The sequence below is a fragment of the Phyllostomus hastatus genome, unplaced genomic scaffold, assembly GCF_019186645.2.
Source record: "Phyllostomus hastatus isolate PE091 unplaced genomic scaffold, TTU_PhHast_1.1 phas_scaffold_78, whole genome shotgun sequence".
In the NCBI taxonomy this organism is placed as follows: domain Eukaryota; kingdom Metazoa; phylum Chordata; class Mammalia; order Chiroptera; family Phyllostomidae; genus Phyllostomus; species Phyllostomus hastatus.
Genome location: NW_025334041.1, coordinates 23,932,713 through 23,960,606, shown reverse-complemented (window position 1 = coordinate 23,960,606; position 27,894 = coordinate 23,932,713). Strand labels below are relative to the sequence as shown.

The 27,894-nt window shown below is 34.4% G+C and overlaps 1 protein-coding gene across 9 annotated transcripts in view; it reads left to right on the top strand.

Annotated features, from left to right (window-relative positions):
- The window catches only part of PHF14 (PHD finger protein 14), a 182,497-nt gene that overhangs the window by 17,985 nt on the left and 136,618 nt on the right, over positions 1-27,894 (top strand). For 8 of the 9 annotated variants that reach the window (XR_006784410.1, XM_045828012.1, XM_045828011.1 and 5 more), the window contains exons 5-14: positions 7,088-7,247; positions 12,470-12,581; positions 15,493-15,630; positions 18,494-18,640; positions 19,301-19,571; positions 19,877-19,983; positions 21,401-21,496; positions 23,328-23,431; positions 24,378-24,449; positions 25,569-25,700. Coding sequence is in view for 8 of the 9 variants with exons in the window: in XM_045828012.1 (XP_045683968.1) it covers positions 7,088-7,247; positions 12,470-12,581; positions 15,493-15,630; positions 18,494-18,640; positions 19,301-19,571; positions 19,877-19,983; positions 21,401-21,496; positions 23,328-23,431; positions 24,378-24,449; positions 25,569-25,700 (1,339 nt within the window). In the remaining variant the exon portion in view is untranslated. The remainder of the gene's footprint in view (positions 1-7,087; positions 7,248-12,469; positions 12,582-15,492; positions 15,631-18,493; positions 18,641-19,300; positions 19,572-19,876; positions 19,984-21,400; positions 21,497-23,327; positions 23,432-24,377; positions 24,450-25,568; positions 25,701-27,894) is intronic. The other variant, XM_045828016.1, reaches the window with a different exon arrangement.

Below are 27,894 nucleotides of genomic sequence, written 5' to 3'. Positions count from 1 at the left end.
TATAATGCGCACTCAGGTTTTTGGCCCAAACTTTGGCCCAATCGGGGAAAAAAATCTTTCATTTTAATTTTCAATTCAGTTATTTATTTATTTATATTTAGAAACAAAACCAAATATATTCTAGGGTATTATTTTGCATACAGGTATCATTATTGCTTTCTAGAGTTACACTTTTAATGCATAAGCATAAATAAAATAATTAAAAACATTTATATAGATATGGAATTAGTACTACCCATGTATAATGTGCACCCTTATTTTTCCCTCAAGAATTGGGGCAAAAAATGTGCATTATACACAGCAAAATATGGTAACTTTTTCCTCTTTTAAAAAAATTTTATTGATTGATTGATTTTAGAGAGAAGAAGGGAGAGAGAGAGCTGTCTGTCTGTTGTTTCACTTATTTATGCATTCATTGGTTGATTCTTTTATGTGCCCTGCCAGGGATCAAACCCACAGCCTTAGTGTATTGGTACAACGCTTTAACCAAGTGAACTACATGGCCAGGACAATTAAATTTTTTTCTATCATGGCCATGACTTCCACAGAACAGCGTTTCTATGGCCCTGCTTTGCCTGTCTTTCTGTTATTACAGTACTCCTCGCAGCTAGTTTGAGAGTCTGCTGGGCCTGTGGGACCCTGCGGACCTGTGGGGCCTGTGCTGTTTAACCCATCCTCTTGCCTTCATATGAAATTGCCCTTGCTTGTCATTAGGGTTTACTGTGGGAATGTCTCCTCTTTTTATTATTCATTCATCTATTTTTTTCAGTAATGTTTGTTGAGTACCTTCCATGTACTAGGCATTCCGTAGGTTTTACACATGTAAAATAAATAGAATATAGAAAATGCTGACTTCATGGAGCTTAATGTTTAGGTAAGAAAGACAGGCAATGGAAAAATGAAATAATAAATAAGTATGTATCAGGTGGTGATCTGGACAATGGAGAAAAATAAACCAGGACAAGGATTAGTGGGAATGCTATGGGTGCAGGTGGGTGGTTGAGTGGATAGGTAGAAGTTTGAATTTATAAAAAGTGATAAAACTGTCTGATAAGGTGATATTTGAGCAGTTGACTGAAGGATGTCAGGGAGAAGCCATATGAGTATTTGGGGAAAGATCACTCTAGGAAGAGGGAGTAGTGAGTGTAAAGATCTTGGAATAGGAACATACTTGGAGCGTTTGTGTAATGGCACAGAGATTGGTATGGCTGGAACCGAATGAGTGAGCTGCTTTGTGATGGGATAGAGACGGGGACAAACCAGGTGAAGCCTTGTGGTTAATAGTACTGATTTTATATTTTACTGTGATGGGTATAGGAAAACATGCATGAGTTTTGATCAGAGCGTTAATCTGATTTGACATATTTTGGAAGGATCAACCTATTGGGTTGAGACTAGACTGAAGCAGTCTACTAGGTCTAAGGTGGGATTTAGGGAGATGGTTTAGGGAGACCGTTGCAGTGATCCAAGAGAGGAATAGATTTGGAGGTAGATAGGATAAGTTTGGTTTTAGATTCTCTGGGTGTAGTAAGACATTGGGACTAGAGATTGTAAATTTGGGACTTATCAGCCTGCAGACGAGCCACTGAGGAAAAAGGCACATCACTCCAGGTTGGTAGGTGGCAGGTTTAATAAGCAAAGGAACTTAGGAAACTTATTGTGGGCAGCCACAAGACAAGTAGTTTTCTGCATCCACTGATAAGAATCTTGAAAGCTTACATAGCAGCCTTGCCCTGGCCAGAATGGCTGTGTTGGAGCTGAGTACCATACATAGACCAAAGGGTTGTGGGTTTGATTCCTAGTTAGGGTAGGGCACATACCCAGGTTGCCAGTTTGGGGTGTGCGAGAGAGAAGGCAGCCAGTGGATGTTTCTCTCTCACATTGATGTCCCTGTCTTTCCCCAACCCCCTCTAGAAGCAATGAAAAGATGTCCTCAAATGAGGATAAAAAAGATTTACACCCCAAGCCTTAGCTGGGGTCAGTCACTTACACAGGAGGCCTTAACAGTGTTCAGTCAGTACCAAGTCTAGATAATCTCATCAGCATATTTCTGTCTCAAGTCTGTATACTTGGGCAGCTTCTAGCACAGGGAAATGCACAATTCCACATACAGGGGAGGGAGTGGGAAGCCTTTAGTTGCCCAGGTCCAGCTGCTGGGTCCACTAGTGATGGTGATGACCTTCCCCAACAGGCTGTTGCATTTTATTTTGTTACTTGCTATACATTTGCTTTGTCATTTTAAAATAGGTTTTACTTGTCTTTTTCTCATTGACTATCCTTTGCCTGCTCTTTGTGTTACAATTATTTTCCATCTTTAACAAATCCTTTTTCTACCCTGTCCTGTACCTTTTCACTTTGTGGTATTTTTCACTGTCTAGAATGTTCTTTTTTATAGTCACATTTGTAGATTTTTTTTTACTACTTTTTAAGTCCTTAAATGAATTTTCATGTAAAATTAATTGAGAAAAAGAGAAATTTTTAAAGCATAATAAGAAACGAGTGTTACTAAGGTTTATTTGCTTGTTGAAAAGTCAGGTGCCTAAATGACAGGTTTCCATATTGTAATCCAGCCATGCAACCTTTCCTTAAACATCTCCTGGTTAAACATGAACTTGAATGCTTTATTTTAGAGAGAAACTATTTGCCCATCATAATATAATACATGAACATTAAATGAATTGTGGGAAATAGAGAACAGAGAGAGAAAAAAAAACATTTCCAATAGTCCTCGTATCTAGAAAACCCTAGTTAGTGTTTTGGTATATTTCCTTTATCTTTTTTTCTCCTCCTCCTTTTTAAACATATGCCTTAAATAATTATAATTGGGAGACTTTAAAGTTGAGGTTCTACTAAAAGATAGTACTCCAGATGTATTTTTAAATGTATGCTTGTCTAATTAGTTTTCAGAGGACTCACCTCACCTAACTGTAGATAAATCTCTTTTCTTTTTGAAATTGAAGGGTTCCAAACTGTCACTTAGTGTAAACACCTTTGTGACAAGGTCTTGTAACTGACTTGTAATACTAGGGTACCCCTGACTGGGATGTCAGTTTTCATGATACGCTGATTGCACCGTGTCTGAAGAAAAATGTCAGGTGTGTGTTATAGTACAAGACAGAGAATTAGGTAGTGCACTTGCCAGTGATTACCCTTAAGTTTAGTTGCTGTGCATTAAATCAGATCAGGTTTCTACTAAGAGATGTTTTCCACCAATTTGTTTATTTTTCATTCTGCTATTAGTCTAGTCTTACACCATTTTTATTTCTTAATGTATACAAAAATATATCTGCATGAGTGTTTACTGGATAGTAAAAGTCTGTTCAAGTGATAACCATTTGGACTTACAAGTCAAAAGACACTTTGGTTCTTTTGTGCTTTAGGGTATATTTCTGACAGGTATCATGTATACGGCCTTTTCTAATAAATAACATTACTTTAAAACCTTTTAGTGGATATTATAATTGGAGGTTTAGTGTAATCAGAGGATACTATTTTAAATAACTAAGAAGTGTTTTGAGTTTTTTAATGGCAGCTTTTGTGCCCCTATTTCTTCCTTTCTATACTGAGAGATAATTAGAATAGATATAATTAAGTACATATTGCAGATGAGGCAGTTTAGCCTAGGAGATGCAGTTTGTCCAGATACATCGCCAGAAGGTAGAAGGCTGCAGGTCTTTTGGTCCCTCCTGACAAGTTGAATGGGGAAAATTTCCACCCGTTTGCACTATCCATACCTTTGTATAATTCAAAACAACTGTAAACACATTTTACACTATTTTTCCTCAGCAATGATGGGTGTAGTTTGCATATGTTACTTAAAGGTTGATCCTAATTAGCCATAGAAACATTTTCTATGTTTACTCATTTGAAAACATGATTAATCTATCTGAAATGGGTTTTATATAAATGTTTTATTTTACATTTACCCATATTAAAAAAAAAACTTTTCCTTAATCATATTGAAGATGCACTTTTTGCAGATTCTATTTAGAGTTAGGTAAAAGAGAGTAAACATTATTTAGTGGTATTCTAGATTCTGTTTTGTATGAGAGAAAGGAAAAAAAAGATTTAAAAAGGTATGTAGTCACTAATTAAAATAGATTAGAGTTTTAAGTGCTGTAACTTTGGTCTGGAGCTGAGTATACCCAAACGGGTATGTCAAAGAAAGATGGGAAGAATGGCAGGCGGCCAGCAAGGAAAGAACCTTGTAAAGGCGAACACACAGTGTGGGCTCTTTATCAGGGGCAGTAGAGCTGCCGGTGAAGTAGGTGCCCACTTGCTGGTTGGCCTTTGAGCTTGCGTGATACCAGTCTTCCAGCTTACAAGTAGAAATTTTCTAGGAGAGGCTCTCAGAAATCAATCCAGAGGTTTGTTCCTAGGACATTAAATATCCAGCAAATGTTTGCTCTGTGTGTAGTATATTCTTAAAAAAATTGAATTGAAATATTGCTTTATTGTAAAAAAAAAAGTGAACTTTTATTTACCTTGATTTTGGTGAGTGAAAAGAATAAAATGGATAGCCCCTTCAGGGCTTCATTATTTGTGTGAATACAAATGAAAGAATTTGCTTTAAAGGGAACATTATTTTGTAAAGAAAATAGATTCTTTCCCTTGTATTATTGTTCAACCCTTTGAAAAAGCAGGGTGACTGTTTGTTTGCTTTATGATTTTTCTTTAAATACAATATTTTGCTTTGGTGACAATGAATAATAACTGCTCCCAAGAAGGAAATTATATTCCCTTTTAATTATATGATCTGTCAGTGATGAAGATGATGATTACCAACACATTTTAATGATGTTAAAGAAATTAATGAATTTTGATTACTTTGCTTATCTTGTACTCTGTAGTCTAGTTTATTTAAAATCTTTTCTTTGGCATTCTTTCATATGACTTTTACATTATTACTACTATAAAGCCATTGAATAGCTTAAGGATGACAATGATTATTGGATTTTTTGAGGCAGCTTATGTAAATCATAGCTGCAAATCAGCTTTTAGTTTCTTGCCTACTAGGTTGTTTTAATTATAGTCTGTATTGCATGGTAGTATGAATAAAATGCTTACATGTGAGTCTTGACCTATTAATGACACCTAGTAAATTAATGTTAGTTAAAAATTATTTATCAGTTGTACGTTGTTTTTCTCTTTCTGAGTGATTTGTTTTACTTATTTATGTAGTTCTTTATTTACTTCAATAAATACCTTTAGTGGTTGTGAGGAGGCACTCTCCAGCTTAGGTTCTTTTTGTCTGGTTGGTACACAGCCGTGTCGCAAAATCACATGGCCTTCCAGTCATGTAATGCACACGGATATATAAACTAACCTAAGTGACGAAGCCTTTGAGAGGTGATCATTATTTATATATCTTTCTTATAGTGGTTTTTCTCATGTCTTCATTTTATGGAAAGTTACTCTGGTGCCCCTTACAATTTGTCACCAGGACTCCCTTGCTAGAATAAACCTGGTGAAAAGTATCTTGGGATGGCTCACGTTTGGCTCTCTGGGGAAGCGACATATCTTGAGAGGTCATAAATGTGTCTTAGGAGAGGAGAGAAAATGCCCAGGCCTGAAGATGACAAGGGCATCCATCTGGACTAGAATTAAGTTGTAATCTGTTGCACTACCGTACATGGAATATATTGTTTCTCTGATGGATGTTTAAACATGAGGACCATGTCTTCTTTTACAGAGGAAGAGAAATTGGATTATATCAAGTTGGTGTCTATCCAGCACCATTTAGGAAAAATAAAATTATTTAGGAGTCACTATTTTAGCCACCAGGGAAATGATATTTATTGTAACCCATCACTAGTACAGCATAGTTTTTTATAGTCTGGGTGAAATTATCTCTCAGTTTTTCAATTTTCCTTTATTGGATTCCAGGAGTATCAGTATTTTGCTGATGCCAATACATTTTCTTGGTATCTTTGTACTGAGGAAGAAATAATTGTACTAGAGGCTATGTCACTTTCTAGTGAGTTAGACTGGTTTGTCGGGTACTGAGAGTCTCATCATCTCTAGTTTGTGGACAAAACTGAATTTCAGGAATTTTAATGATGAGAACCTGATCTTACCAGGATGCCGACCGTGACGCACTGCCTGAATCTCCTGTTGACTGACAGCTTTGACACCCATCTACCTTCTTAAAGCTCAAAATCAAGGAAAATCTTTTAATTTTATGCAAATTTTAGACAGATTTGGAAACCCAGATAATAACTTTAAATATTATTTGTAATCCCAGACATGCATATTTGAGTGATAAGGAAACTTTTTGCTTTTGATAATTTGAAGGTAGTTGAAGAATAACATGCCCTACTCTAAAAGATAAAGAACAACGCTAAGTAATGTTTATTTGGTATGTTCATGAGTTAGTTATCTTTAAACATTTTTATCACATTAACTAACTCCTATCAGAACACAGGTTATTAGTGAATGAGAAGAGGAATGTTTCCATTCATTTCAGTTATGGGTACATTTTTACAGAAGATTGAATTATAAATGTTTTTTTAAAAAAACACCTCATAGCTGGTTGGCTCATTTTTGAATGGAACTCAGTTTGTCTGACTCTAGTCTGAACGGTTCAAATGTTGTATTGCCCTTCTTTTCCTTTGACTAATGTTTACTTTGCAGTTATGGTTGTATGAGTTTGCATTCTAATCTGCCACCTCCAAAATTAGGTGAGAGACTTTTTTGTTTGTATGTTTGTTCTGCAAAGAAAGCTAAACAAATTTTTACAAATCAATAGTTCCTAGACTCAGTTTGATTTTTTTAGTGAAAACTCATATTTAAGTATTTTTTAAATTAAAAAAAGTTTTAAAGAACTGTAAATTTTTCCCATCCTCTAGTGATTTTTCAGTAGGTCTAAAACTATTTTAAAAAGTCATTTATTTTATTGCATATTTTATGGTAGGTAAGAAGTATTTTTTATAAAAAGATTTTATCTTTGTGTTTTGACATTCATATTATTATTATAAACAATTTTTTTAGAATTTTTCTCTTCTGTTTCCTTTTTCCTTTTGTGATTTTATAAATTTAAATTAAAAAAATAAATTATTTAATCATACTTTTTTTTCTTGTTTTTTAGGTTGCTATGGAGTTGATGGAGAGAGTGACTCTATTATGAGTTCAGCTTCTGAAAACTCCACTGAACCTTGGTTTTGTGATGCATGTAAATGTGGTGTTTCCCCTAGCTGTGAACTGTGTCCTAATCAGGATGGAATTTTCAAGGAGACAGATGCTGGAAGGTCGATGTCATAATTCTGTTGGGTTAATATGCCTGCTTTATAATGTGTCTACTTTTGACTCTGTCTTTTACTCTGATTTTCTGAGTTACACCCTTTCCTTTAATGCTTTTTGTATCTTCTTGGCAGAGAGTAAATGCTAAAAATCAGAGTGGCAAGGAGGGAAGACCATTTTTTAAATACTTACATTGGTCTGTATACCCAGTATCCTAATTAATCTTAATATTAGCCCTGTAGTGATACAGGTTATGAAGTTCCTAATTTTATAGGTGTAGTACCTAACTAAGGCTCAGATTGTTTAACTAATTTCAATTTTCTCAAAACCACAAGCTAGTGAACAATCAAGTTTGAACCCATACCTTTATTAGTTGATTTGATTTGATCGAATTTAGAGAAAGAGAGGAAGGCAGGTGGAGAGAGACACACACACATCAATTTGTAGTTCCACTTATTTATGCATTCATTGGTTGATTCTTGTATGTGCCCTGACTGGGGATCAACCTTTAACCTTGGTGTGGTGAGATGACGCTCTAACCAAGTGAGAGCTTCCCAGCCAGAGCTGAACCTGTATCTTTTTGACTCTAAGAATATATTAGGGGACAGAACCCATATAGTGAGTTAAAAGGGGAAGTTTAATTTAAAGAATTATTAAGCTCTGATAAAAAGTAACTATGAGATATAAAAGAACTACAAAAGATTAGAAGGATAATCCCTGCTCCCAGGCTGGGGCTCAGACCTTGTTGGAGAAGGTGTAGTTGTAGCCTACCAAATGGCAGGGAAGTTTGCTGGTGTACCTTGGCCAGACCTGCCCTGTGGTTCTTGGCAAGTACAGATGGCTGTGCACAGGTTGCACAGGGAGTCAGGGCCCTACCTGTGGTGTCTGTGTTGTGAAGGCCTCAGAAAAGGGATCTCCAGGCTGGGCCTGCAAGGTCATTGGAGGACGATGCATGTGGTTGGGGCAGGGCTCTGGCAGATGTCCTCTTCTCATCCTCTGTCCTTGCTGAGAAGCCCTGTCCTCCTGCAATGTCCTCCACCACTCTGAGGAAGCTTAACGTCATGCTCACTGTAAAGCAGGAATGCTTGCTGTAGGGCTTCTATGCATTACTGCAGCGCAGATACAGAGTTGGAGCTGAGAGGCAGTAAATTGTTAACTGGCACAAACACCTGTGTTCTTTCACTATTGTATTCACACTTATATTTATTATCACATCTAAGCAGTTGTTACCAGAATAGTGTGATGTCTTTCCTGTTTTTTCTTAGAAGACTACCATCTGGGATGGATGGCGGAAATGTAGGAGTAGTTCCTAACATTTTGTACCTTGTGGATTACCACCCACACCGTCTCCACTCTCACTCCTCCTTATACGGGCGGTGCTCAATATTTTATTTTGCAACATAAAAATATTTCAGTATTTTTATCAAACATGTTTAAGATTGTAACAAGAACAGAACCTATACAAATTATCACCATCATTTCTCATATTTTAGCACTGGAAAGGATAGGATGCATTCTGTTCCAAAATAAAGGATAGGATTTAAAATTTAATAAGTGTTACTTTAGTAAGGTAAAAAAATATTTTTCTTCCTTTTCTCATTTTTGCCTCAATTGGTACATAGGCCCTTGAGAAATGCTGCTGTCTAATGTTGTTGGGGTATGCTCTGCCATGAACTCTTAGAGAGTCCTGTGTGTGGATTTCAAGAAAAAATTGGCTAAACTTCTTACCTCTTTTTCCTCATTTCTGATCTCCTCCCAAAAAATATAACAAACAATTGGACACTTGATACGAATCTGTGGTCTGTACCATAGACAGAGGCATTATTTTATGTTGGACTGACTTTGTCCTGGAATTAGGGAGTTTAATATAGCATTTCAAGTGTTGGCTTTTAAGATGGACTACCTATATTTAGATTTCTTAGTAACTCTAATTTTAAGTCAAGTGATTTAAGTTCTTTATGCCTCAGTTTCCTTAGCCCTTTTGAGAAAATTAAATGAGATGATTCTTATAAAATAATTATACAGTATCTGGCACATAATGGTGGTCATTGAATGTCTCCTTAGTTCAGTTGCTGCTGCTACCACTGCTACTACTGGTGCTTTCTTTTTTAAGATTTTATTTATTTATTTTTAGAGAGAGGAGAGGGGAGGGAGAAAGAGAGGGAGAGAAACATAGATGTGCAAGGGAGATATCTTTCGGTTGCTCTCCATGCCCCAAATGGGGACCTGACCTGCAACCCAGGCAAGTGCCCTGACTGGGAATCGAACCAGCTTTGGTTTGCAGGCCGGTGCTCAATTCACTGAGCCACACCAGCCAGGGCTAGTGCTTTCTTATTAAAAATAGTATTCTCCTTATTTAAGGTAATCACAGAGTACCAGCTGCGTAAATTCTTTCTAGTAACTCTTTAGTTCTGAGAGTTGAAGTTTATGGTCGTAAATTGTGGTGAATAAATAAGTCAACTTTGGAAAACACTGAGCTTCATAGACCTTCCTTTCCGGGAGGAGGGGTGGTTTTTTTTTGGTTGTTGTTTTTTTTTTTTTTTTGGTAACAATTTGAAAATTTTATTGAAAACTTTAAAGTAGCTGTCTCTTCATGTTATCACAATTGACAAAGCAACTTGTAAAGCTGCTTCAGAATGCAGGAAAGGGAGGCCTCTTTAGCCACTTAGATTTACTGAGAGAGATTTGTATTGACTCCTGTGGACCTTGTGTGTGTGTGTGTGTGTGTGTGTGTGTGTATTGTATTATACTATATATATTATATAATATACACACATACACATCTCCCTTAATTGCTCAGTCTGGCAAAAGTTCTTTTGTACTATTTGAACAATTTATTTATGTTTATATACACATTCATCTATATGCTAGTAGAAATTACAGGTCTTGATAAAATTTGACGATAATACTAGCTTGATTCAAGGCAAAAAACCTCCCAGAAAACAAGAAGATTTGACAAGACATTTAGTATTCTAGGTTCACATGGAAAACAGGGAAAGAGAAAGACCATTGAATGGAAAGGAAAAAAGTTTTGAAATTGAACTCTGTTACATGGGCTAATGATATTTATTTCCTTGTTTCTGATGGTAGCCACCAGTTCTACATATGAAGTGATGTTTTTGAATGTGAGAAAGCCATCAGTATATTCTTGTCATTAAGTTTTTATTTCATTTCTTAGAGTATGTTACCCTGTCCTAAGTGATTTAATAAACCTGATTATTGGCAATATCAGACAAACTCCAATATCTAGAAATAGAATGTTAGGCAATGCTGGAAGCACTTGCATTCATTATTAGACCTCCAACCTGCCTGTGTGGTGGCCTGTTCCCAGTAGAAACTTAGTAAGTGATCATTGAATGAATAAATGAGAAACTGAAAATAACATACTGGAAGTGAATTTGCTTTATATGTTGTAAAGGCACTACAAATTCAAGGCATTCGAGAATCAAATTTGATTGATTAATGTTGTTCCTATTCTGAAATGAGTCTTTTGAGAAGTATCTTTCTCCTTAGTTTGCTTTATTAAAATATGTGAATTTAAAAGAATCTATTAATAGTTTCTATACTAGAATAACAATTCTGACTCTTTGTTTTTTGGTGGTTTTATGTGATGCTTGTTTTCTGCTCCTTTCCCCAATCAACATCTGTCATCATAGCTCCAAGCAAAGTGGATGGTAAAGTAACAAGGAAGATTATTCCTTTTTGAATTCTTGATTTGTCTTAATTACAAAGTTCTAAAGTATGTGCAGCTAAACAAATGAATTAAATGCTATTTACAACAGGTATTAATAAGGACCAACATTGTTTCAGCTTTTTGAATGCCCTTTAATAAAGACTAATGTTGGCATCTTCTCATGAGTGGTTGGGGAAAATGATACACTTGTGTGTCAGTCCTACTGAAATGGCAGTTTAAATCTATAGTACTTTGTGTGACTTGTACTAAAACATATTAAGAAGGTCAGTATGAAGCAAGCAGCCAGCTGTTGAGTTTATCAAAGATAAACTCCTGCAGAGTGCAGCGGCACTTAATACACCAGTGGAGCATGAAAAAACTGAGCAAATTAAATTGAGAAAGCTGCTTGTTGAAGATGTGTATCTTTATATTGAACTCCACGGGATGCATTTGGGAGGCTGGATTAAAACATTCTATCAAGGAAAAATCTCAAAACCTTGGATTTTCTTCCAATAAAAAAGATAATTTAAAAAGATTTGTAACTATTTTACCTAGAACCTTTATAAAATGACTCTTAGTCTTTCTTCTTTAAAACTCTTAGTGTATCACAAAACAGAACCATGTAGCAATCACAGTCTGTCAGGCTGTGATAAAGCAGAAATTGTTAATATATTCACAAGGTAAGAGAGATTTGCCATCTCATTTTTACCCTTTTTTACAGAAGGGATATAGATCTGTTTAAATTTCAAAATCCAGTGATCCATATTTTGTTTGGTTGATAGCAAACAGAAGTGGAGTCTAATATATTAAAGAAGGTTCAGAGCACTGAAAAAAAAGAATTAGAATCAACTTCCATTTGTCTCTCTGAGTGTGCTGAGACTTTGAGCATTCTTTGTTTAGTGTTGCAGCATCATTCAGACCTTAACAAATTTGTATGCGGGGGATATAAGTTGTAGGGTGTAGGTTGTATGGGGAAGAGATGTGTGAATGAAATATGACTTCCTTGTATTATTATAACTGTTCTGTACAGTTTTCTAGTGATCAGTTGTAACCGGGGAAGAAAGTCAAGGTGCATATCCAATATTCTTTTAAAATATGTCCTTAAGTATTATCCAACAGATTTTAGAAAAAAAATGTAACAGGAGCTATTTTACCTAATTACTACAGAGTAACTTCACAGTATTAAACTAAGATCTTAAATCTCAAAGCTTAAAATAATGAATATGAATACTTTTTCTTACATATGAAAATGATGTTTTCTTTCATGTGAGTGATGGTTTTGTGCAAACATTTAAGAATAACAGATAAGTACAAAGTGAAGTAGGTAAGGGTTAGCTCTTAGCTTGCCGGAAAAGTAGTGCTTGTTGTCTCTTTTTCTGTAAAGAAAAGATATTCTATACGTGTTCCATATTCTTCAGTTGTGTGTCTGAAATTTCGAAAGCTGACCACAGAACTTTTTCAGTAGTTACTTGAGATAGTATACATTTTATGTCTGTTTTCCATGTGGACATTTTATAAAAGGATTTGATGGCAAATGTTTATGTTCTCTCCTTATAGATGGGTTCACATTGTTTGTGCCCTGTACGTTCCTGGAGTAGCATTTGGAGATATCGACAAATTACGACCAGTAACACTAACTGAAATGAACTACTCCAAGTATGGTGCCAAGGTGAGACAAAGTGTTTTTGATTGCCTGGAAAAGTTTTCACTTATTAATTTGCACGACTTTTTACTACTATTGTTGACTACAGAGATGATTGTTACTAATAATGCTATTTGTATAGTAGTGAGCATTAAGTCACTTTATCATTTATAGTAATTTTCTCAGAAAGTCAAAAATGTATAAATTCTCCCATGTATTTTCAATTTATAATAACCTGTGGTGGTAAAATTGTAATTAGCACTACTGCTATTTCTCTGGCATTTAACACACTGCCTGGTATATACTGAGTTCTCAGAACAAATCCTTGTTTTTAATTGGTTGTATCAAATGAAAACCTAATTTCTGACTTTACTTTTGAAGTGGAATTTGTCAAAATTGTGACAAAGAGTACTGGAAGCACATTACTCAGGTTTCGAGGACCGGTTTTATCACTATGACTACATAACCTGCTGAGTAAATGATTCTCAGCTTTGATTGTTTATAGATTAATTTTTATTGACTTATCTTTAGGCTTATAAATGCTAAAAATACCCACTTATTAATTTAAACTCAGGTGTACAATTACTACAAATATCTTGGAATACTAGAACTAACTGGGTACTAATATGTTCTCTTTTCATTACTGCTTCTTGGGAAATTGGGAAGAAAAACTCTTGAATAGTATCAGAAACATGTTAAAGATGAAGTGTGGAATTTATAGATTGTTGGAAAATTTTGACATTGAAAACTTTGAAATTTGACAGTTTCTGAAATTATATTCAGGGTATCTTCCTTGGGCTCTAACCACCCCCCTGCCTCACGCCCTTTCCCCCCCTGCACTCGAGTAAGTCTGTGCTGTAGTTTGGATAATTTTTGTTTAACTATCTGTAGTTTCCCCCTCCAGAATTAGCTAAAACCCCCAGGGAAAAAAGCAGGCCCAGGCACTGAATTTACTTTCCTGGTCCTCAGGTAATTCTACACTGTCTTGTTACCTCTCAAATGCCTTTAAGCTGTAGTTAAAAAAAAAATTTGTCCACATTTTCTAGTTCAGTCACATTAATACAGATTACCTAGTTCACCATTATTCGAAGTAGAAGTAACTGCATTTTGATAGTAGCTTCATAATCTACAAGCACAGAGCCAGAAGGGACTAGCTTAAGTCATTTTTTAAAGAGGCATATATTATTATCATAAATATAAATCTAGAAAAAAACAGTAACTAAATATTACTTTGTATAACTGAAGCCAGCAGTAGCCTGTGGATTGAGAAGTCATTAAATGTCCAATTGTTAGCTGACTTTTCTCATTATTACTTGCTTTTATTTTGAAGTATTACTAGGAAAAGGAGTAGAGAAGTATGTATTCTCTACCTGAACTGCAAAATCAAGCACAGTGCTGTGAATTAAAACAGGGGCAGCTCTTCTGGGCCACGTTGTCCACCCATTTCCTGACCTTGACTGCTTCTCCCCTGTGTTCTCAGTTGCTGAGCTCTCTAAGCATCTGAAGTGATTCAGGCAATTAAGGAATATTCTGTTTTCTCTCATAGGTTTTTCTACACTCTTGTAAGTCAGATTTTTTGTCAGGAAATTTTTCTTTGTATTCACTCTGAAATCCCTTGCTCACTTGTATCACATTATATTAAATTACACAGGGAACTATTCGCAGCAGTTTGGTTCTGTTCATAGTATCGACATCCTTTAAATAATTTAATCTCTCTTTTTCTTTCCTGCCCTCTCTCTCTATTCTCTCTCTCTCTCTTTTTGGTATCATGTTTACATTACTATTTGCTGGTATTTCATAGCACACGCATTCTACTATTATTGGGAAAAGACCCTTAAATAGGCAGTAGAGTATCAGGAGTTGGGAGTGTTTTCACATCAGCACCCAAAGTCCTGCTCCCGCTGTTTTCACTCACTGCTGATGTGTCCGTCTGGTGACGTGTCCCCACTAGGGAGACACTAACTGTATTTTAACAGTGTTTCTAGTGCCGACTGAAACTTCCCCCTTTTATGTGTTTCCCTTATACTTAATTTACTTAGAAAACATTTACTAAGTAGAACTTCCTTAATTATCTATTGGCAGTCATCCACAATTTAGCAAGTTTTTCTTTTATGAAGATTCCTATACCAAAGCAGTATATATTTTGAGACTGTATTTTTTTCCTCTGTGTAGTTAAGAGAGTTAAAAGGATAAAAAAATAGATTTGGAGGGAATTTGGGATAATTTCAGCAGTTTATACTTTCAGTTTTACAGTTTTCCCTCATATACAGAAATAATATAAATAATTGTCTATATCAGGTATCACTACTGATTTCACCAAATTATTCATTTAAGGTTACTTTTAATTTTCTTGAAGATATTTTAAAAATGCATGATTTCTTTGGTTGTAATGCCTAGATCTTTTGGTGAATTTTCTTTGAGTTTTTGTTTACTGTCATTCATTTTTACAAGTAGTATTATATTGTTCCAATCAGTGTAGCTTAATGGTTAAAAGCATGGACTGTAAAGTAAGATTATCCTGGCTGGAAGACTGGTTCCCAATTATTTCTTGTGTTATTTTGAGCAGATTTATTAACCTCTCTTTACCTCAAGTTTCTCATGTATAAAATGGGAATACTTATAGTATCTCATTCACATATCAGTGTGAAATATTATCAAATGATATTAATATATATAAAGTACTTAGAATAGTGCCTAATATATGATAAACCCTCAAATAATAATATCATTATTATTATGTCAGTGAAACTTGGTTTGTTTGAACTACATAGAGAATTACTTTTTTCATATAAACTCTTGGCTTGCCCAGAGTTACTGTTTGCATTAATATACACTATTGGTTCACTGTGTGCATTTTGTGGATGCTTCATTTGAGAATGCTATCTTTGTCCTGGAGATATATCTATACACTGAGCACTTCCCTGTTACTCCATTGTAGGAATGCAGCTTCTGTGAAGACCCTCGTTTTGCTAGAACTGGAGTTTGCATTAGCTGTGATGCAGGGATGTGCAGGGCTTATTTCCACGTGACCTGTGCCCAGAAGGAAGGTCTGCTTTCAGAGGCAGCAGCGGAGGAGGTAGGTTTATTTAAACCCATAGTTGATGAACATGTATCATGAGACTTCTCATGATGCAGTTACATCCTGCAACAGGTATGCCTCGTCAGTTAAACTTACAAGTTTATTCTTAAAGTCTTTGCCCAGATTGCTGGTCTAAAACTTCAGGAGTAAACAATATATGTGAGCTTTTCTCAGTCTTTTTTTTTTTTTAAGATTTTATTTTTAGAGAGAGGGGAAGGGAGGGAGAAAGAGAGGGAGAGAGACAGCAATGTGTGATTTCCTCTCACATGACTGCCACTGGAGACCTGGCCTACAACCCAGGAATGTGCCCTGACTGGGAATCAAACCTATGACCCTTTGGTTTGCAGGCCAGCACTCAATTCACTGAACCACAGCAGCCAGGGTGGTTTTCTCAGTCTTAAAGCAAGTCAGACATTTGAAAAACATGTTAAAATTTGGTAGTGAGATCTGATGGATGAAATGAAACAATCTGAAGTGTCTTAAAGCGTTAAAATGTCAGCATACTTTATATGAGAATTGGAAATTGTATTTAGGTAATAATCTTGCTATTACTCTCTAAATAAAGTCATTACTTTGTCTTTATAAGCTGCATTTCTATCTTTTTATGATTATTTTTAATTCTATAATTTTCCTTCTAAGTTTATCAGCTTTAAATTAAGCAATAAGTTGTTTTAAAAGTGTGTTTTAGAGACTCCCTAATATTATTTCAAGGGGTCTGTGAAGTTAAAGCTATCTTCATGACAATATGAAAGTGGTGAATACTGTTTTTATTCTTAATTTTCTCTTGAGCAGCGGGGGTGATATCCAGAGATTACATAACATAACAATATAACATTTTTTGAATATGGAAACAGTTTTGAGAATCAAGCTATCTTCCTTTATGTCAATTGTGTAAACATTAAACTGATTTACAAAAATGTAAAATGGTGCCACTCTTTTTAAAAAATTTTGTGTATGTGTAAATTACTATATTTTTCTCACATGGTCGGAGATAGTTTAATACCACTTTGACTGGGTTCACCCTGTTCGAAGGAGGAAAAAGGAGATTCAGAGTTAAGCTTTCTTTCAAGAACACGGTCTGGAAATTTCATACACCTCATTGGCCAGAAGTTATCACATGACCATATCTGGTTGCTGGGAGGCTGAAGCAGAATGTTTCCAGCAGGGTAGCCATGTACTCAGTAAAAACTCAGAGGGTTCTAGTACTAAAGGGAAGAAAAGAGAAGAATAGGTATTAGAAGGTGGTGGTTTTTACAGTAGTTGAAATTTGCTTAATATACATGTTCCATTCTCTAAACAAGATGAATCCCTTGGTCATGTTAACCTTAGAATTAGGGTGTATTGTCCCTCAGTCCAAAATTAACTGATTAAAACAAACAAACAAAACAACAACAACCACCACAAAGCATCACTTGGGCTACTTACTCCCTTTCAGATACCTTTGAGACCAAAAATGACGGACTGGTCTTCCTAAGTCAGGCTTTGGCCCCAATGTCTAACTTAGCCATGCAAGCATGAATTCTATCTGATAACTCAGTTTCAGCCTTTCCTACTTTAAAACAATGAGTAATACTTCAGATCTGGCCATTTGATTGGGCTTCAGTGTACTCTTTATTTCCATTTAGGATTTTCTGTCACCAAGATTTAGAGCGCTTCATTGAGACAGCAGCTGCATGTATGTGTGAATGCAATCTCCTACCTACATTTTTGTGTTTTATTTTTATAGCCACATATAGTTATTATCAAGCCTATTTTACTAATGAGTTATCAGAGGCCCAGAGATGTTTAGCAACTTGTTGGGAGCTGTAAAACCAGTAAATTGTGGAGCCAAGATTTGTATCCAGGGTTTTATATTTCCAAATTCTGTGATCTTATCCACAGTGCTATGCTATTGAGATCTGTGGGTGTCACACTACAGAATTGCATCATATATTTGTTTCAATGTTAAGGACATTTTAGATTCCTTTAAAATTATTATTTCTCTTTCTGTTCTTTCTCATTCGTTTCTGTGTGTGTGATTATTTCTCTTTGAGTTGTAAAACCCCACCTTACTAAGAGATTCCTTTACTATAACTTAAATACAAACTATATGGATGCTTAACTTTACTTCTTATCCTTGAGAGTACCTGTCATTTTGTTAGCAATCTACATTGTAGATTACTTTTTTAGGCTCTGTATTTTTAAAAAATTTCTATTTTTGATAAATACCTTCTTTTCATCTTTTTTTGTACCCAACTCTTTATGAATAAAAAAATGTACTCATTGGGCTAGTACCATGAAAGATGGCTATGAGAAAATTGTGTTTCCATTTATGGTTTTAGGGTTATATAAAGAATGAAAGGGGATACCTAAAGTGTTTTATTGACAGGGCCTGGCCTTCTTAATCCATTGTTGTCCTGGTTAGACTCTGTCCACGCATCGCTAGCTGGCTAGAAATGTCCCACTTATCTGCATTGGCTAGTTCTGGCTAGTTCTGGTTGCTTTATAATATTAATCTATGTATGCGTAACTTTAATATTTAATGATAATTTCTACCTAAGATTATTAAAACCCTATTCATTTTAAACAAGATTTTTAAAGGCATACCATTATAATTAGATATAATATATAAGATTTGACTGCAGTATTTTTAAATCCACAAGACCTTTTAAAGAAAAAAAATAGTTAAATTGATATCGATATACAGGATTAAGGTTCTAAAGAAGCAATTTTTATCATTATGTATATAAATTAGTTTTGTAATCTGTTTTAGAAATAACTGACATGTGGGAGAGTATTTAAAAAATTATCTCTTGTGTTAGGTTTTTTATGACCCTTTGGAATAAAAATGTTCACTTCCCCCCTCTGTTTTTTGATGTAGGACATAGCAGATCCATTTTTTGCTTATTGTAAGCAGCATGCAGACAGGTTGGACAGAAAGTGGAAGAGGAAAAACTACCTGGCTCTACAGTCCTATTGTAAAATGTCCTTACAAGAAAGAGAGAAGCAGCTGTCACCAGAAGCACAGGTATGCAATTTATGTTGAAACTCGTGTTTATTCTTGTGAGGTTATGTATTTCAGATCTCGTGTGTATTTGCCAATGGCATGTGAAATATAGTTATGACATTTGGTTAGTTACTTAGGAAATAGATTGCCATTCAGTTAAATGGTGAGTATAGTTTGTAGCTAAATGCATTGCTCCTTATCAAGTCAACAGAGCAGCAATTTATAAAGCATGTTTCCTAATACACTGAATAAGTGGCTTAGAAGAAGTTATTCTATCAGTGTGATATGTTGATCACAACTTTTTCAGGCTGTTCTGATGTTTATTTATTGCAAAGGATTTGATCAGTTTGCCCATCATTTAAAATGTATTTCTATTTCAATTAAGTAAATGTATGGGCACTATTCCAATTATTAAGAAGAGAAACTTCAGCTTAATCACATTAGTTTGTGACAACTCTGTTCATACAGTAGGACAGTTGTTACTAAGGGTAGACCTAATTTACTATAACCCAAGAATTATATAGTATACCTTAAGGACCAGTGTATCTTACTGTGGATAGATATAACTTGCCTCGATAGAGGGAATTCCGGTTATCTTTACTTTATCTAAGTATGGAAGTAAAAATCACAAGGAGTATATTCTACTTTAATATCTTTTTTATTTGTATACTTTTTTTATAGGCAAGGATCAATGCTCGGCTGCAGCAGTATCGTGCCAAAGCAGAACTAGCTCGATCTACCAGACCCCAGGCCTGGGTTCCCAGAGAGAAATTGCCCAGACCACTCACTAGCAGTGCTTCAGCCATCCGTAAACTGATGCGCAAAGCAGAACTAATGGGGATCAGTACAGATATCTTCCCAGTGGACAATTCAGATACCAGTTCTAGTGTGGATGGAAGGAGAAAGCATAAGCAACCTGCTCTCACTGCCGATTTTGTGAATTATTATTTTGGTCAGTATAGACACTGATACGTGCACATTTTCAATGAGAACAATTTGCTAATGACAAGATTTGACATGCTGTCAATTTTTAATTTATTATCCATGCTACATATATGAAGCAAAGGCATGTTTATTTTCCTAATAAGTTGTGGGTTATTGTAAAATGCTAGGTTCATGTATTTGTGAATAGAATTAAAACTTTTAAATAATGTTGGTTTATCCATGTGATCAGCTCTGTGGTAGTTTCCTTGTGTATTTTGTGTATTGGCTTTTATTTTCTACTAAAGTAAAAAATTGGATATTTACTTTAAATAGAGAGAAATATGCGCATGATTCAAATTCAGGAAAATATGGCTGAACAAAAGAATATAAAGGATAAATTAGAGAATGAACAAGAAAAGCTTCATGTGGAATATAATAAGGTAAGTTAGCTATAAAACAGACAATATATCTTACTGATGATTTCTTTTGTGATTTTACAGCATTTCTATTTATGTTTCATTTTGAAAATCTTCTGGGGTTTTTAGGCCCTTCCCTTCACTTTCTTCCCTGCATTATCTTCATTAACATCTCTAACACCTTGCTGAGCACTTGCTATGTGCCAGGCACAGTTCCGAGAACTGTAGATGTACTCATTAAATTCTCACTTGAGCTTTTTAATGTGGGTTATGCTAATTGCTCCCCTTTTCAGGGGAGGAAACTGAGTCCTAAACAGGTGAAGTAATTTGCTTACAGGCTCATGTCAGTCGTCAAGCCATAGAGTTGGTGTTTGAGGCCAAGCAGTCTGACTCAATTCTTGATTCCTAACCCCTGTGGACTATCGAACTTCTCTTAAGTTTGTAGAAAACTTAGAAACTTATTATTAAATTACCATTTTTCCCACATGTGAGTGAAATCGTGTAGTTCTTAGATGTTTCTGATTGACTTATTTCACTAAGCATAACAATGTGAAATTCTCAAGGTCCACCGATGTCATTGCAAATGGCAGTATTTTATCTTTTCTTATGGCTGAGTAGTATTCCATTGTGTATATGTGAGTCGTGGGCACATAGTAGTACAATTGATAGACCTCGTATCATAGAAATGTACACTTGAACCCGTATGATCTTATTAAACAATGCGACTCCAATAAATTTAATAAAAACAAATAAAATAAAATTACTGTTTTTATCTTGAATTGTTTTGTAATGTTACTTTTGATTAAAAAAACCTCCTAATTAAAATTTTACTCTACCTCTTCATTCTAATGATGAAGGTGCTGAAAAAGAAAGATTGTATAAAAGCAAGATGTGGCTAAAATGTTAGGTAATAAGTAACATGAGCATATAAAACTGGTATTAACTTATTGTTAGATAACTAACATTTTAAGTGATAAAAACTTAATAGGAAGAAATATCTCATAATTAGCCACATGGTAGTGAAAAGAGTACCGGGATTAAATTCAAAAGACCTGAGGGTTCATGCTAGTTCTATGATCTTGGCCACGTCATTTAAACCCTTTGTTCCTTAGTTTTCTCATTGGGATTTGGTAGAAATGCATTTTGATAGTCATGAAGATTAATTAGCAAAAATATGTGTAAAATAATGTAGTGAACTATAGAAATATACAAATGTAGTATTGTTATTAGTAAAAATGCTAAACTAAAATGCTTACCTTTTGTTGAGGCTTCTTAACTAATTTGGACAGCCCCATCTCTCAGTGGAATTGTGACTTAAATGTATTAAAACTATAGAATATATAAATATACTTATGGATATATATTGATAAGTTGTTTAATTTTTCACACATTTTACTATGTACTTTAATGGTTTACTAATATAAAATTATTTGCATTGTAGCTGTGTGAATCTTTAGAAGAACTACAAAACCTGAATGGGAAACTTCGAAGTGAAGGGCAAGGAATATGGGCCTTACTAGGCAGAATCACAGGGCAGGTTAGTTTCTTTCCAATTGCTCTCTCCTTCCATTCTGGTTCTCTGTGTTATTTTCAAAAATCAGATCTCTGATACAACCGTCACGTTGCTAACTGAATAATTCTATGTGATTAGGGCTGAAAACCCCCTGGGATAATGATTTCTGCCTAGAACACATCTAGAGCTTGAGAAGCTGCCTACTGAGAACCTAGGGCTTAATTTGGTTGTTTCAACAGCGATCTTGTTGGCAAAATTTTTTCATTTGCTCCAACCGATTGACCTGTCATTGTGCTGAAGTTAGGATTTGAAGTGTGAATAAACTCCCACCACATCCCCCTGCCCCCCAATTTAGCAGTTTTAGATTCTTTGTCAGATTTTTTTCTGTCTTGTTCTTATATAACTAAATATGTAAGTTGGGTTTATATAACTAAAAACCCATCTAAGGGTTTTTTTAATGTAAAATTTAAAAGGCAGACTTGAAGGATTTGTTTTCATGTTGGTTTGCTTTTGAGCTGTGTAAGAATTGGTTTTGGAAATTTTAATGATAAAATGTAGTTTTTTCCTTTTAGTAGGTATTATTATAGTTGTGAAAAAAATTACTTTATCCTTGAACATTTTTAGCCTGTTAAAGTTCTTAGTGTTGAAAGGAAAATCATTGCCAAATGGATTTCTTTGGATTTTTTCGTACAGTGTATGTAATTCATAAATTAAGAATTCATTCAAGTAATTTCAGTATATTTTTAAGGATGATGGAGACTTATTGTGGCCCTTTCATTATGAAAGTAGTTTTATTTGTGAAGGTGATTTTCAAAGAACAGATACTTTCCTTTGTACTTGTTTCACAGGTTTATGAAGAGTCAAATTCATAATACAATTTGTGTAGACATAGTTTAGGAAGTAATACAACATGTATTGTGCAATTATAGCTTTGAAGATGCTTTTGTGAACAGGGTGCATGTGGCTTATAATGAATAACGTAATTTCAAAGATGAGAATGAATACTTGCTTATGCAGAATTGGCCTTTGTTCCTATTGATAGGTGGTTGATGGATTTTTGGAAGATTGTGGTGTTTTATATTTTATATTTAGCGAAGTTAATGTTGAGTGCAAGCCTATTATCAGTTTATTTGCCAAGCTAGCATTATCTTTTGGCTTGATTTGCCAGTGTGTCTCATACGAATCTGCTATAAAAGGGCATTTTCATTTATTAAATGACTTAACAGACGTTCACAGATTTCCTTGTACAAATATAAAATACACAGCAGAGGTAGAATTCATTTGTACTGCTTGTGTGACACTTTTTTTCCAGTTGGTTGAACAGATGCCGGCCCACTAGGCCACTGAGAAATGACTTTGATAGATGGCCGCTGTCCGAAAAGCCAGCATGCTACAGATTAGTAGAAACCCAGAGAGAATCTCATTCACTTTGTGGAGAGTTTGGTCCAATAAGATAATTTTTCTAATTAACCTATGGAGCACCAGTGTAGCTGGGATGTTGAGGAAAATAAACGGCTTCAGTATTCTTTTTGTCAAGTATACTGTGTGTGTATTTTTAATGTTCTTAAATGCTTGTCTTTGTCTTTTACCTTTTAAAGCTGAAGCAGAGGTTTAATTTTCATAATGTTACAGTGTTCCACTGAAAATGGATGGAAGTATGTAATTAGAGGTTTCTAATGGAAGTAACTGTGAAACAAAAACTCATTTTAATCCTTTTTGCTGGTGTAATAGCTGGTAAAAATTCCCCCCTTCACAACCCTAGCACTTTCAGTTTACTTGAATGGCATAGAGAGGAAAATGTGGCTTTACATTTCTTCTTTAAAACAAAGTAAACTGCATTTGTTCAAATCAATAGAAGTTGAACATACCGGCAATTTTGCGGGCACCCAAGGAGCGAAAACCAAGTAAAAAGGAAGGAGGCACACAAAAGACATCTGCTCTTCCTACAGTACTTTATAGGCAAGTAATAAAATTATGACCGATTAATATTGTGTATTTTTAAATTGACCTTTTAGTTATAAGATGCTTCAAGTATTTGAGAGTAAACCGTCCATATCAGAATTTAAGTTACATGCATTTAATATTCATTTTATTAGTACCTTCATCAAAGATGCTATTCAAGTTTTATGATATAAGAGATTTTTTACACCTCTTTTAATAAGATAAGTGAAATGACTTTTTGTATCCTTTTAAGAACTGGGGAAATATGTGCAAGCTTCATGGAAATGAAAGGTCCAATTTTGAGAATTGGAAAGTGACTTTAAATATTGTAGATGATTATTTTTATAAATAATTAAACAATGCATTAGATAAATGAGCACTTTTATTTTACTTGGTGAATGAGTTTTAGAGTTTTGCATGTGTTTTTAGACAGTGATGGGTATTATATATATACTCTGAATTATTGCCTTTCTGTAGTGGTGCAGAATGAAGATAAGGTATAGATTTAAATGCCTGCATTTTTTTCCTCTATACTCAGCTGTAATAATTTTGTTTTCAGAGTATTTTTGTTCTTTAATTTTTGGTTCAATGTTTTACAGTGCTCACCATTGTAGTAATTTTACAGAGTTAAGACTTCTTTCCGTGCCTTAACAGGTTATGACCTTTTAAAATTAATTAAAAAAAAATTTTTTATTGAATATATTGGAGTGACACTGGTTAACAAAATGGTACAGATTTCAGGTGCATAATTCTACAACACATCATCTGTGTACTGTATCGTGTGTTCACTACCCCAAATGATCTTTTTCTGTAATGTAACTGATTAAATGAAAAAAGTTTAGAACATGCTAGTAGATTTATGTTTGTGTGTATATACATACACATACAAATGTGTATCTTTATGTAAACATGTATGTATGCTTATGTAACACATAAATGTCCATACAACCTCTTCCTTTTTCAGAAATAGCAGCAATAGCAACAACATCAATCTTTATAATTACTTTCCATTCCTGGTTGAAGTCTCCCTCCATAGGTAATAGCAAATAACTTTCTTAAAATGTGGGAAAAGCCCACTAGTGTACTGTGTGAACACTAGCACATTCTGAATCCAGCTTTTTCCAAACAAAATTGGTTCATTTGGAACCATTAGGCATAGCACTGTACTTCTAAGTTTTATCACTAGATTTCATTTTTACTTTGGATATATTTTAGGTGATTTTTACTCTGAGCAACTTTGAGATCAAATACTGGTTTTATTGTTGCTGCTTTTTGTGTGTGTGTGCTCTTTTTTCCCCTAGGATTATTTGAAAAATTCAAACATTGTTGTTTCTGTACACGGATGACTTTTAGGTTCTCAACAGTGTTTTCCTCAGTCTTTACATTCCCAGTATAAATAAATATACTCTAGATTTTTAGGTCATGGTGTGTGTGCTCTCAGAGGTTGTAAATTTGCCTTATTGCACAAGAAGAGTTAGATTCCTTAAAAAAACCCAAATCCAAAATAACACTAACGTGAATAGTAAAACACCCCATTCTCTGAAGTAAACAGCTATAGTATATTTTTAAGACACAAAGTCTGATTTTGAAAAGAGACGTTATATGTGTGTGTGTGTGTGTGTGTGTGTGTGTGCGCATGCCTTTTCAAAAAATATACATACACACATATGTAGCTTATTTACATGTTGAGGGCTCTTTGAAAGATTTATACTTAATGGTAGAAAAGAAACTCAACTTTCTTTGTAAAGTAACTTCTTTTGTAGTTTTTGGAGAAGTAGAAAATAGGAAAATTTTTATTTAATTATACTTTCGGAGAAAAATTGAGCTAATGTTTAGTGGATTTTCAATGATAATTAAAATTAATATAAAGAATGTGTTGGGAATAAATGTTCATGCACTACTCTGAAAGGTTTGTGTCTAGCACTATTTAAATTTATACTAGATCCAAGCTATTTTTCTGTATCCTCAGAAACATTTAGAATTAGTTATTGATGTTATAAAAAAGATGTGTTCTAGAAAGTAAAAAGCCTTTTGATTTCAAACAAAAGAAATATCAAATTAATTGAAAGATTTTCAAATTTATAAAATATACTATATATTAATTTCAATGTGATAATTATTATTTTAATACTTTATTTGCTGCCTTTATTCAAAGTTGTGGGATCTGTAAGAAGAACCATGATCAGCATCTCCTCTTACTTTGTGATACCTGCAAACTCCATTACCACCTTGGATGTCTGGACCCTCCTCTTACGAGGATGCCAAGAAAGACCAAAAACAGTTATTGGTAAGTAAAATGGAGAAAATTTAGGTGTTAGAATTGGGTTGGCTTCATTTCAGCAGCATAAGATGAAGTATTATATTATTTCATAAAAAGTTTTTGGCACATTTTATAATTGATCATTTATAAATATCTTATCCAACTCTATTGAGACATAATTGACCATTAAAAATTGTATATATTTAAGGTGTACAACTTAACAATTTGATATACGTACACATTGTGAAATAATCACCACAATCAAGCTAATTAACATGTTCTTCACCTTACATTGTTTCTGTTTTCTATTTTTGTGGTAAAAAATGCTTCAGACATAAGTGTTTATTATAGTTTTATATGAATAAAGCTGTAATAGTTTTTTTAATGCATTTTAAGTTAATTGAGGCTATTTTGGTATCTTAGTGGATTCTTAAACATGAACTGTCTAGTGTTTTTGTAATTTTCTTTTGCTTTATTGTGAGAATTTCTAAAAAAAAAAGTTTCTCAAGTGCTTTGTTTGTTTTAAAATGTTAATCGCCAGAGGGAAGGTGGGCTGGCAGTTGGCAAAGGGAAGGAAAAAGGGGAAATTTGAGATGTTGAAGTTAAAAAAAAAGAACCTGCCCTGCCTGGCATAGCTCAGTGGATTGAGTGCGGGCTGTGAACCAAAGCATCGCAGGTTCAATTCCCAGTCAGGGCACATGCCTGGGTTGTAGGCCAAGGCCCCCAGCAACTGCACATTGATGTTTCTCGCTCTCTCTTTCTCCCTCCCTTCCCTCTCTAAAAATAAATAAATAAAATCTTTTTTAAAAATCTTAAAAAAAAGAACTTCCCTCCATTCATTTTATTTGTAATTTAATATTTTATTTCTAAATTAGTTACTGAAGGCTTTATTCCTAGTATTTGTCATTTGTGCTAGTCATATTTAAGTTCAACCATTTTTTTTTTTGCAAATCTAGACACATTTGACAGGTTTCTTACTTTTTTCCCCTCAACTTGTGCATATTGAGTCACTACAGATGCTTAATAAAAGCTTATGATACCTATGATAAATTTATATTTTCCTTAATTTTAGTCCAAGGGAGAGACAGATTTTCATTCAAATTAATAGGCTGATTCTATATAGGAAAAATATAGGACATGGAAAACTTTGTAGTGGACATGGTATTCTTTTTATACAAATTACCTTTCTAGTTTTAGAAAAGAATAAACCCCAGATTCTTAAACAGTAACCTATACAAAAGTTGCATGTTTCTCAAAGATACTAAGCATGGTTTTGACCTCATTGTTCTATCTCATGAAGCTGCCTCTGTTCATTTTGTTAGTGAGCTTCCATTTTTTCACCATTTTACAGGATTTCTTTTTCATAATGTCCTTTTATCAATTTGTCTTTAGACACTTATACTGGTCTGCTCTTCTCAAATGTAGTGGAATGTATTTCTCTTTATATTTATGTGCTTTTGAAACCAAAATTTAAGAAGATAATAGTCTATCTTACTGGCATGCCAGCAGTGTTAATAAGCATCCTACATAGGTTTCTAAATTGAAAGCCAGTTTGCTAGTCTCCAGGGCCAGGGCGCTGAGTCATGATCTTGGACATGGAGCTATGCAGATCTCTCCTTCAATGAGGTTATGAACTTGTCTGCAGAGCTCTGGTTTCTAGTGGGTGAACGGTTTTGGAAGAACTTCAGAGCAAAGAACATAACCTGGGATGTTTTGTGAAGGTTCTCTTTAAGAGACATAAATGAATTCGAGTCCTCTGCGTTGGCTGCAATGTTTTAAAGTGAAAGTAGAAACTAAAATTGTAGCACAAAACCTCCAAAGCTTCAATATATTTTAGTTTCTAGTAATCATATTTCCTTTAGCCTCTAAAAGCAACTTAGCTTTGCTTAGCAGTTTAATTATATTAACAGTTTTAATACAAATAAATAATACATAATTAATAAATAATAAAAGAATAAACTATTTTGCATACTCACAACTGTAAAACTACTTTTGCCAGCCCCTATAAGTTTTAGAGAATAATTATTTTTATGTGTCTCTGGCATTTACCAATCTGTTCTCTGTATCTAGAGTTTGTTTTTCATATTCCACATATAAGCAAGATCATACAGTATTTGCCTTTGATTTATGCATTTAGCACAATGACTTCAAGGTCTATCCATGTTGTTGCACATGACAAGATTTCCTTCTTTTTTATACTGAATAACATTTCATTGTATGT